The sequence below is a fragment of the Penaeus chinensis genome, chromosome 16 (assembly GCF_019202785.1).
Source record: "Penaeus chinensis breed Huanghai No. 1 chromosome 16, ASM1920278v2, whole genome shotgun sequence".
Classification (NCBI taxonomy): domain Eukaryota; kingdom Metazoa; phylum Arthropoda; class Malacostraca; order Decapoda; family Penaeidae; genus Penaeus; species Penaeus chinensis.
In genome coordinates, this window is record NC_061834.1 from 34145150 (window position 1) to 34157649 (window position 12500).

The 12500-nt window shown below is 34.1% G+C and overlaps 2 protein-coding genes across 13 annotated transcripts in view; one reads left to right on the forward strand and one right to left on the reverse strand.

Moving 5' to 3' along the window:
• The window catches only part of LOC125033698 (DNA cross-link repair protein SNM1-like), a 21833-nt gene extending 9394 nt beyond the window's left edge, over positions 1–12439 (forward strand). For 6 of the 8 annotated variants that reach the window (XM_047625407.1, XM_047625405.1, XM_047625409.1 and 3 more), the window contains 11 exons: positions 345–1544; positions 2311–2409; positions 2751–2875; positions 4139–4196; positions 4440–4580; positions 5375–5486; positions 6340–6483; positions 7185–7309; positions 7619–7794; positions 10640–10784; positions 11933–12439. In XM_047625407.1, the coding sequence (XP_047481363.1) occupies positions 345–1544; positions 2311–2409; positions 2751–2875; positions 4139–4196; positions 4440–4580; positions 5375–5486; positions 6340–6483; positions 7185–7309; positions 7619–7794; positions 10640–10784; positions 11933–12126 (2519 nt within the window). In that variant the 3' untranslated portion in view covers positions 12127–12439. Of the gene's footprint in view, positions 1–80; positions 228–344; positions 1545–2310; positions 2410–2750; positions 2876–4138; positions 4197–4439; positions 4581–5374; positions 5487–6339; positions 6484–7184; positions 7310–7618; positions 7795–10639; positions 10785–11932 lie in introns of those variants that run through there. The other 2 variants (XM_047625410.1, XM_047625411.1) reach the window with 2 other exon arrangements.
• LOC125033700 overlaps positions 12435–12500 on the reverse strand; it is a 15565-nt gene continuing 15499 nt past the window's right edge. For all 5 annotated transcript variants that reach the window (XM_047625418.1, XM_047625421.1, XM_047625417.1 and 2 more), the window contains exon 5: positions 12435–12500. This exon is cut by the window's right edge and continues 761 nt beyond it. The gene's annotated coding sequence lies outside the window, so the exon portion shown is untranslated.

The window sequence follows — 12500 nt, forward strand, 5'->3', positions numbered from 1 at the left end:
AAATATATGCCATACAATGTGCTCTTGTATGATTTTGTAAGTAAATAGGTTGGACCTCACCACTATGCCCTTCTTGGCAGATCCTTCTTCCCTGCCAACCTTCCTGTTGCACAGGCTGATGTGAGGGGTAGGAGAGGGAAGGGTTCAGAAACTTAAGATCAAGACAGTACAACTCTTGTGTACCACCAAGCTCAAACTGCAGCTGGAACACCTGATCTAGTTTATGGGTCCTTTTCAAAAACTCCTCATGACCTTCCCTCGCATTATGATTAATGATTGCATTGGCATAATAATTTTTTTATTGAATTGATTACTGGATGACTAACTCAGACTCACTTTTCCAGAATGTGAGAAGGGCATAGAGTGCAGTGAAACCCATGAGTCCCATTTTTGGAATTTCTTGCACTGGAGGCTTGCAGAAGAAAGAGCAGAACAAGAACGCATTCACAATTCACTCTCCAGCAGCCAGGTGGATAAAGAAACCAGGAACAAGAATGGGGAAAATGTCTTACCTAATAGCATTTTGTCACAAGAAGATAGTTCAGCTGCAGATGGGCTTGTCAGCAATATACAGCAGGAAGACTGTAATGTGTACTTGATTTCAGATGATGAAAGTGAAACAAACAGTAAGGTCTCCTTAAAGAGCATGAAACTCTTTAGTGGCAGCCAAGAGGAGAAAACCAGTGACAAAGCAACCTTTCTTGCTATGTTGTCTGACTCCACAGAGGATGACTCCCATTCTCCAGACAAACAAGAAGATGAAAGATTCCCTATACATAGTAGTGCATGCATGGATGTTACTCAGAACCAGTACAGTGATGAAGACTTCTTTGAAAATGATTTAGACTTGAATTCTGAGAAAGGGGAAAGTGAAGGTGATAAAGAAACAGTTATCTTTAGTAGAAATAATTCTCCAGGAAAGTGCAGAATTGTAAAGAGAACAGTTGTCAATTTAGAATTAGACAAAACTATACATTGTAGCATTCCGAGCATTAATCCATTGGGAGTTACATGTAGCTCAACAAGCTCACTTTCTGAGTCATTACTACAACCTTATTTGAATACAGATAAAGTTGGAGAAGAAGGTATAGGGCACAGTTCAGGTATGAATGAAGAACTGGCTGCACCTGAAATATTAAAGCCCTCTGAAGATTTGAGAGAAAAAGATGTGAGACACTGTACAGAAGGCAATGGTAAACCACTACAAGAGCTGGCAGTACCAGGAACTTCAAATAGATCAGAAGAACAGAAACTGCTAGAGGAGAGATCTGAAACCTGCACAGAAAACAGTAAAGGTGCTGTGTCTGTTGATGTGCAGCTCGACAGTGACGAGGATGAAATATTCAGTAATCTGGTTGAACAAGCCATGGAAAAATATCTTGGTGATTCAGGAAGAGGAGAAAAATCTCTAGAGAAAACACTTGAAAGTGTATCTACAGCAGCTACTAAGAAGAGTGTAAGATGTAGAAATCAAGGTTCATGTAAACCTTGCTTACACTTACACTTTCACATTCAAAACTCTCCTCAGAAGTCACCAAAAAAGGGTAAGGACATTTACCACTAATGACATCAGCTTGTTTATTTTCATATAATCAATGTATAAAGGTATATGCATGTTACAGAATTTCTAAAGCAGTAATTTAGAAATACATTGTTTGCATTAAACATTTCCAAATGTATATTATTACCATATTTGCAGGCTTAAAAGCTGCAAGGTGGGTTTTAGATCCATGCTCTAAAAGCGAGGTGTTCTATGGAATAACAAAACAGTAGTAACTCTACAATTTATGGTAAAGATCATGGTTAGTGCATTTTCAGAGTTACAAAATGATTGTGTTTCTTAGAGATTTTTATAGTTGTTATTATTATTATTATTATTATTATTATTATTATTATTATTATTATTATTTCTCTGCTGTTTTCTCTGTTTTTTGAAGTTCACTGTTTTGAGAATGTTTGCTGTATTAGTAATGACTAATAGGATTGCAGGTTGTCAGTGCAGTTCAGATTCATATAAATAAAGAATTAATGCAAAGAGTTTCTTTGCATTAAAAGAAGTTTAACTATTGTAGATCTCTTACAAATATTATCTGTTGAATTAGCTACTGTGTCTGAGAAGATATATGACAGTTTTAATATCTTCCACAAACAGTTTGTCTGGAAAATTCCTCTGTTTTTTGTCAGGCTGCAGTTTTCATTAAATTTCTTTTAAGTGAAAATGCCAAGTATTTTTGAATGGGAGAATACTCTAGTTTATGATCTTTTATTTATTATTATTATGATTTTTTTTTTTCTCTTCTTTTCTTCCAGGAGGTCAGACCAGTATCCTTAATTTCTTCCAGAGCAAAGGGAGCAAGAAGAGCCCCGAGGCAGAGCCAGTGAATAAATGTTCCTCGTGTTGCAAATGTGGTAAGACTTATTTAGATTTAATTCCAGAGATAAGTAAGGTAAATTTTGAATAATGCAGAGATATTTCTCTCTCTCTCTCTCTCTCTCTCTCTCTCTCTCTCTCTCTCTCTCTCTCTCTCTCTCTCTCTCTCTCTCTCTCTCTCTCTCTATCTCTCTATATCTCTCTATCTCTCTATCTCTCTTTTCCCCCCTCCCTCCCTCTGTCTTTCTCTTTCTGTATAAAATGTAAATTACACACATGATTCTGTGATACTATAGTTATATGGTTATTCTTATAGGCCTACATCTACTAACTGTACAGTGATAAAAGTATATCCTCTATATATCCATCCCTTGCACAGCATGTAAAGAAAGTCCAGAGAAGCTCAGCAGCAAAGAAGCTACCAGCAGTTGGAAAGGTTTGATGTCCAGAATGCAGAAGAACAGTGAAAAGCCGCCCTCATCAAATAGTTCTTCTTCATCACAGGTTAGATATTTTCATCTATCGTGCAGGGTTTTTTATGCTTTTCACAGCTTTAGGAACGGATAGATCATGAACTAGTATTTAGGAAGTATGAAGCTGAGGCAAGATTTTGTTAACATTTTTTTTTTATAGATTAAGAGAATTAGGAGAAAGTACCAGTATCAAGTGTTTCAGAGATATCAAGAGCCAACTTCTTGTGCACATAAATCAAATATGTAATGGCATGGCAATGAAGTAAAATCCTTTGTAATCAGCTTTGCATAAGAGGTATCCCCATATCCATGTATCCATGCAATGATAGGAAATTTAAATCATGATCTTTGTTGCTTTCTAAATTAAGTATATTTATAAAATAACACAAAGATCAATATCAAGCCTTAGATGCCAGGAATCTGTGTTTATATGTATTTTGGTTTACACACAGATGCTCCAGAAGGGCTTACACCCAAGTAATAGGTCAACTTGTATACCCCAATTCCCAGTGCTATTGCAGCAGAAATGATTATATGATTTTTATTGTAATTTTTTTTTTTTTTTTTTTCTAAGTACAGTGGTGATAACAATAACAATATAATAATATTGTTTACATTAATAGTAGTAATACAAACAAAAATCCAACAATTAAACAAGTATGATTAGGTAGGCCAACTATTGGAATACTTGATGACCAAGCACTTGCAAAGTAATCTATTGTAAAAAAACAATTGTTAACCAACTATGAACAATGTATGTACCAAACACTATTAGGCTACAGTGTATGTGAAAGCATGTCTTAATTTGAAATTAATTTCAAATCAGAAAATCCAGTTACTTCTTTATTTTGTGTGTGTGTGTGTGTGTTTGTGTGTGTTTTGTCATATGCACCTAATGTGGGAATGTTTCAATAAGTGGATTATGCTTGCTTTAGAAATGCAGAAAGGTGCTCCTCCATTTTTTTTTTCTCTCTCTCTTTTTTTCTTCTTCTTCTTCTTCTTCTTCTTCTTCTTCTTCTTCTTCTTCTTCTTCTTCTTCTTCTTCTCTCTCTCTCTCTCTCTCTCTCTCTCTCTCTCTCTCTCTCTCTCTCTCTCTCTCTCTCTCTCTCTCTCTCTCTCTCTCTCTCTCTCTCTCTCTTTTCTTCAAACAGCTGGCAGTATCATAGATACTGTAAACACATCAGGAACCCCTAGTACACACAACCAGTAGTATCAAACATACCACACAAAGATACTCCTACACAGTCAAGACTTCCCGTTACTTTTACTGAAGGTTTTCATTTTCTTTATGCAGCAAGAGAGCAAGCCAGACTTACAGCAAAGAAGTTGTCCCTTCTACAAATATATTCAAGGTAAGTAAAACCAAAATTATTTTTTTATGCAAGGAAGCTGTTAAAGATTGTTAAGAATTTTGGATGCCTCTGCTTCTTTATTTATATATATATATATATATATATATATATATATATATATATATGATTTGTGTTTTTGCGTGATTTTGATTCTGGTATAAAACTGTATTCCTATAACAATTTGTTAATGAGCAAAACAAATATTTATTCATCCACAACCAATGCAATGTATCTTGTCTTTAGATACAGATGTTGTTGTAGATGCATTTTGCTATGGCGTCTTGAGTGGTGTGAAGGCGTACTTTCTCACACATTTCCACTATGACCACTACAGAGGCCTCTCCAAGAAATTCACCCAACCTATATACTGCAGTGAAATAACAGGTTAGATTCAAGATCACCTTTGCTCAGGGGATATAGAGTTCAAAGGAATTAATGTTGATGTATTGTCAGATATCTTTAAAGTTTTGTTGTTGAAAGAAATGGAATAGGTTAAGTGTAATGTGAAGAAAAGCTTTGTATTAACATTTTGCTTTGCTTTCTTCCATATTCCAAATCCCACTTTTATTTATAATCCAAGGTTAGGGGTACTCTTCGTGTTTTGTGGGAAGTTTCCTTCAGTACTTCCTAATGTTCCATTGACCTTTCAATTCCTTTTAATAGATTGTTTTTTAATAGAGCAAAAAATGTGTTTTGAACTTCAATTTTTGGTCATTTATTACTTATCACAACTATACCCAGCTTTCTAAATTTGTACACTCCCACATTTTTTCATTTATTTTTATTTAGAATTACTGCAATAAGACTGTATCTGAACATCAGCTGTATATTATCACTTACAGTACATGCATATTGGGAACTTTGTTGTTCATCAAATCCCATATTCCAGTACTAGTTTTTGTTGCCCATTGTTGCTTAATTGTGGCCACTGGTACTATTGCTCCAAGTTTGGTATGCCTTTGCACTGTATACTCTTCTCTTTATCTTGTTGAATGCATATTTGCTTCTGCATTTATATCAGTGATAGAAAAATAGAAACTAAACTAAATAAGATCATAAAATGTGTGTAGTAGGTGAAGTCTTTTGCAATTCTATCCAACACAGTAAAGTGTTTTATCTGCATGATCTGTGCCAGCTACTCATCATTTATAGAGACTGAGAATGAAGTCCTATTCCAGGGAGACTAGTCAACTTACGACTGGGAATTCCTCTGAAGTATCTGCATTTCCTTCCCATGGAGGAACCCCAAATTGTGTGTGGCCTGGAAGTCACTCTCCTTGAAGCCAACCAGTAAGACATTTTTACTTCCAAATGCACAGTCTCACTTGAATGTGAAGTTTATATTAACCCCTTGCCGACGGGCATGGCATGTACATACATACCATGACCATTGTGAGTTTACTTGTTTAATTGTTTTTACACAGAGATGGCTTCACTTGTACTAAGTCATCAGTGAGCCAGTTATGAGTACTGCCTGGCTCGCCCGTACACCCTTTTCATCAATTTATGAAAATATTTAACGTTATCTTATTTTGCAGTAATAACGCCATCTATATTTATAGCACTAGTAAATATACGTTTTTCCCGCCAATTCAAGGAAATGTGAAATCCTTTGTGGCTAAGCACTAGCAGAGCCATCTATGTACAGAGACATTTCACAAAAATAAAAATAAATGAGCACAGCATTTTCCCCATTTTTTATTCATTTTCCCCGGCGGCAATGGGTTAATTTGATGGCAGATATCAGAATAACTGGATTTGCTTTGGTTTTGTGTTTACTCCCTTTGTTCTTACTTTATTCCATTGAAGTTTGTGTGTTTAGTGGTTCAGTAGGTTAAGACTCCAGAGCACTGATCTAGTGCTTGTGAGTTTGAGTCTCTCTGGTACTTTTCTCAGAGTACATAGGGGGGTGGGTACCTGTAGGTTAAGGCTATGCTCCATACTATGTGTTCAAACCTTTTTGGTTTATTTTATAAGAGTTTTTATACTGCTTTAGAAAAAAAGTGACCAAGAGCTTCAGTTTCAAATATATTGCTTCAGAACAAAGGATTTTAGAGATTTTATGGCAGTAAATAAGAATTACATTAAATTATAAAAGGTTTTGTTAATATATCAAATCTAAGATGTTTCCCTTTTGTTGCAGCTGTCCAGGAGCTGTTATGTTTCTGTTCAAACTGCGAACAGGAGCTACAGTTCTTCATGTGGGAGATTTTCGTGCTCATCCAAAAATGGAATCATACCCAGCATTGTGGAACTGCTCCATTGACACTCTGTTTCTAGATACAACGTATGTAATATAAGCTGATAGTCCAGATGCACATATCTATCACATTTCAATGTGATATTATGATATACAAAGTAGTACCTAAGGCTCAAACTTTTATTGTTCATCATTATGATCTATTTATGCTGAGATGATGTCTTTGTCATTAGCAGTCAAACCCCTAAAAAGTAACTTCTTTTTAGCTTCATCTCCTAAAAAAATATATGTTATGGGCAAGCATAGATTACTGGGTAATTTTGCGTTTCCAGCCCTTCACCCTGAAGCATTGTTCCTTATGTCATTGGGATTGAGTTAAAAAGAAATAATTTCCATAACATTACCTCTGAAAAAATTATACAACAGTGATTGAATAAAGTGAGGTTTCTCTTTGTTTTCTAATACATGAGTAAGATCAGACTAGTCTTGGAATGCCTAGATTGTGTGACCCATTGAGAGATGCAGGGATAGGTGACTCATCTGAATTTTTTTCTCCCTTTTCTTCAGTGTCTGTTCTCTCTCGATTACTTATACATTCTGTTTATTTTTTATTATTATTTCTCTGGAGAGTGAACCAATATCAGGGACATTTTCTCTGGAAATAAGATCCTTCCATTGTAACTGATAATGTATGGAATCAGTAAGGTTCACATTAGTACTCATAGATTTAATTTTTTGTCCTTCATTATTTTTCCCAGCATTAGATATCTTTTTGTATATTATCACAGGTACTGCAATGCTGTGTATGACTTCCCAAGGCAAGAAGATGTTATAGATAAGTGTGTGTCTGTTGCTACCAGTCACGTTGCTGACAACACAAAGACACTTATCGTTGTTGGTTCATACACCATAGGTAATGTATTTTTTACTTTACTTATATATTTTTTTTATTTATAAAATACAAATGAATACCTCTTTGGGATAACCCTGATGGATGCATGTGTTATTCAGGGATTTAAAACTTAATCTGTTGCTCATTAGTAACGATGATGATGATGACGATAATGATTTATTTATTTAGTTTTTTTTTTTTTTTTTTTAAGCTTTTAAGCTTTTAAGCTGATGATTGACCAGGCTGCTAAAACTAATAGAAAATGAATATCTTTTCTGTCTTACTTTTTCAAAATTTGGCATATTTCTCAATTCACCCTTAATCTCCTAGGCAAAGAGAGAGTGTTCAAAGCCATAGCCTCTGCTCTTGACTGCAAAATATGGGCCAGCAGTGACAAACAAAGGACTCTGCGGTGCATTCAGGACAAAGAGATCTGCTCAAGGCTGACTTCAGAGAAGCTGTGTGCCAGGGTCCACGTCCTGCCCATGAGTGACCTACAGCCCAGAGTAAGATCCCCTTGTGTAGTTCATGGAGACAGTCGAACTCTCTCTCTCTCTCTCTGTGTGTGTGTGTGTGTGTGTGTGTGTGTGTGTGTGTGTGTGTGTGTGTGTGTGTGTGTGTGTGTGTGTGTGTGTGTGTGTGTTGTGTGTGTTGTGTGTGTGTGTGTGTTGTGTGTTGTGTGTGTGTGTGTGTTGTGTGTGTTGTGTGTGTGTGTGTGTTGTGTGTGTGTGTGTGTGTGTGTGTGTGTGTGTGTGTGTGTGTGTGTGTGTGTGTGTGTGTGTGTGTGTGTGTTGTGTGTGTTGTGTGTGTGTGTGTTCGTGTGTTCGTGTGTTCGTGTGTTCGTGAAAAGCCCCACCAATAAGAGGAAGAGCATGTTGGAACAACATAGTTATCTCTGAAGATAGATAGTTGAACGATAGGCAAACCTTTGACTCTACTGCCCATCTTACTCCTGGAAGTGGTGTGGCAACATTGGATAGCAAAAAAATCATCCTTTGTTCATATAACATTTCTGTATGTATTAAGGGGACCGTCCCAAATGAAGAGACTACCAAAGGACTGTTTGAGCCAAAACTGGTTTATTTCTTGGGAGGTGCAAGGGCATAAGTGCCAACAGGTAAACTTCGGATGCAGGTAATTAGAGCCAGGTTTACCTGTATGGATTATTGCTTGTTGCAATCCTGCATATGGCATTGCACATCGATTTGAGTTCATGAATGTCCAAAGAACACTTTTATACCAATATCAGAAAAAATGGAAGTCAATGATTTATAAAGAAATAGTTTGTGATTTTTTTCTTCAAAAATGTGAGTTTTGTGTACATTATACATGAAATATGCTTTCCATCAAGACTCCCTGGTAATATGCTGTAGTTTATGTAGGGATCTATATGTGTACCAAGTACAAAGCACTAATGCTGAAAAATAAAAATATAACTATTGATGATAATATTAAGAATAGCTCTAGCTGTCGGTACTGTCCACCATCGGCAAATTTGTTTTTATTTGAAATTTGTTGTTTCCATTGGAAAGAGCACTTCAATACAAAGGCCACCCCATGGTTGGAAATTTGAAATTCAGAAAAATAAGTGAAATATTGATTATTTTATGATACCCACTCGGAAATAAAAACTAAATTTTGAAATCTGTCTTTTCCATTTGCTTCTTAAAGAATTCACACAGCTAACATACCCTTTTCATGTGTTTCCATTGAAAATGCAACCTGAGGATACTACCATTAGTCATAGGTACCATAAATACAGTAAATGCTGACCCCACCCAGGCGTCTGATCATTTTGTTCACTTATTTGCAAAGATAATGCGCTCAGTTGACTGAACACCAACATTGCAGTGGTTTCCCATGCCTAATATGCATTTTTTACAAATATCATAAAGAAAACCATTTTATCTGGGACAACTGATATTTTTTTCTTTACATAAAAAATGGGTTTACTCCTATTAAATGAAGCCTTGGAAAAATTCAACGTTCTTGGAAATTCGCCGTAAAATAATTTTACGCATGTGCTTCCATAATTTTCAAATTTGAACTGATGTGTTGTATTCAAGCTAGAATCATAATCATATAACAATTTTGTGCTGATATTGCCATCCACAGTTCTCCATTTCTTCACAATTGGATTTTCTGAAAAAAAAAAAAAAATAATTGATTAATTAATTAATTAATGACTGAATAAATAAAATAAATAAGTAAATAAAATATTATTAGTAATTCTGGTTTAGATTAGTTGTCTTTATGATTTAATGCATTTATTAAATGTTTCAGAGAGGAATCTCTACCTTTATATAAAATAAAGATACTTTTACAAAGTTTGGCCTCTCTTGAAAACAATTACTCAGATTAACTTGGTAATAATCTCGTATTAAAGTACAGTAATTTTGCTTATATATATATATATATATATATATATATATATATATATATATATATATATATATACACATATACATATACATATACATATACATATACATATACATATACATATACATATATATATAGATATATATATATATATATATATATATATATATATATATATATATATATATATATATGTATATATATATCTATATATGTATATGTATATGTATATGTATATGTATATGTGTATATATATATATATATATATATATATATATATATATATATACATATACATATACATATACATATACATATACATATATATATATATATATATATATATATATATATATATATATATATATATCTATATATATATCTATATATATATGTATATGTATATGTATATGTATATGTATATGTATATGTCTATATATATATATATATATATATATATATATATATATACATATACATATACATATACATATATATATATATATATATATATATATATATATATATATATATATATATCATTAAATTTAGGAAAGAATTTCTTTCTTTTTCTTTTTGGACGGTGGCCCCCCACCCTTACAAAAAGGGGGATACCTGTATTTAAATTATATATGAGGCAAATCACAATTTTATACTCTAACATGCAAAATAAATCAACTCTATATCTGCAATTTTTTTTTTTTTTTTTTTTTTTTCCCTTTCTTTCCTCATGATAAAATGAGAGGAGCAAGGTAGGCTTTTCTCCAGGCAGTCCCCTTAACTCTATGATCACTTATTCATCACCAAAAAAGCTCATACTAGCTCTTGGAGATAGCCATGTATTGCTGTGTGGTTGTTTGGTACCATGGTTAAAGATGACCACTTGAATGTTAATGGGTTAAACACAAGGCACAAAACTGGCCCCCCCAAAAAATAGAATAACAGTAACCAAATTCATACCCCCTGCAGAAGCTGATGGCATATGTGGAGACCCTGAAGCCAAGGTACTCAGTGGTGGTGGCGATTCGGCCAACTGGCTGGGAGCACTCCAGTGACCAGGGGCAAGGACTGGAAAATCTTGGCTCAAAACAGTGTGGCAATGTTTATATATATGGTGAGTATTACATTGAGGTTGATTGTTCTTTTAGTATTACAGTCCTATTTAGTCAGTGCTTTCAGGCTTACCAACATGAGCAAGTACTGTATTTCATTATAGCCCCATGTCAGTAGGGAGGACATGCATTTATTTGCCATGATCACTGTGAGTTTTGCTTATTAATTATAGTTACACATTGATGGCTATACAAGTGCTTAATCACCTAAGAGTCTGTTACTAGTCCTGCCTATCTGTTTACCCTTTTCCTTGATGTTCAGAAATATATATTTTTTATCTTATATTCCTCTTAGTTTTGTTAATAACATTATAATTATAATGTCAGTAATGATAACAACAACATCATGACAGTGATAGCCATCTCTGTGTAAAGACATTTAACAAAACAAAAGAACATGTTACCACTGGTACAGTTTTAATAAATTAGCCAAAGTTGGAGTTCTTTTATTTTCAAACTCAAGACAGCTTTCCTGCTTGGTGTTTTTACTATTGTAGTGTTAATCTTATTAAATGATGCTGATTTTCTTCTTTGCATAGGCTGGGTAGGTGTCAAATTTTCTCACCAGCATTTGGTAATAAACTTAAAATTGCCAGAAGCAGATAGTGATAGATAAATAGATAGATTTGTGTCTATGTAGAAGTATATATTGAATAGGCATACATATGTATGTAAACATGCATAGGCCTACATATACATGTGTGTATATATAATGGATATGAATATATAAATGAGTAAAATGATTTATTTCAGTGAACATTTATTGGGATGAGAGTCATTAACATACATTAATTATTGTAGTTTCTGAAATCTGTAATAATACATCAACAAGATCTATGTGAAAAAACTATCCCAAGTAATGTGTGGTGAAAGATAGTGGGGAAATGTAGTCAGGAGCTTAATGAATACCAAGTTGTTATCGACGAAACTGAAAATTTAGTGTGAAGCAATTTTGACTATGGCTGTATGTGTTAAGGTGAGAGGAGTTGAAACTGGATTCTTGGGTTTTTTCTATTTATTTTTCATCAAGTAAACATTACTTCCATTTCTCATGTAATAGATCAAGATCAAATAACTTCAGTTTAAGAACTATTAAGAACTATTGAGGATTGGATGTGAAGCGTATACTTAAAAAAAAAACATGTTTCAGGTATACCCTACTCCGAACACTCCAGCTTTAATGAATTGAAGCGATTTGTGCAGTTCATCCAGCCTAAAAAGATCATCCCAACAGTCAATGTTGGCAATCCAAATTCTCGACGGCAGATGGAGAAGTATTTTCAAGAGTGGCAAGAGAAGGCACGGCATAAAGACATTGGCTCCCTTCTCAGAAAACAACTGTGATAGATTTTGATAGAAAATTAATTAAAGGCAATAGTTTCTTTTTACTTCTTTCATTATCTTCTTCTTCTTCTTCTTCCTCTCTTTTGTGTGAGTGAGTGAGCGAGTGAGTGAGTGTGCGTACGTGCGTGCGTGCGTGCGTGCGTGCGTGCGTGCGTGCGTGCGTGCGTGCGTGTGTGTGTGTGTGTGTCTTTTTCTTTCTTCTTGTAAGCAGTTTTTATAGACCATTTTATAAACTTTTTAGTGGTAAATATGTAATAAGAGACAATTTATGCAAATGTATATAAATTATTTTTAAATAAAATTAAGAGTAATATTTTAAGTTTATATTTATACTATCAAGTTTCCATGTTACATTAATTGATTGTGACTCAGCT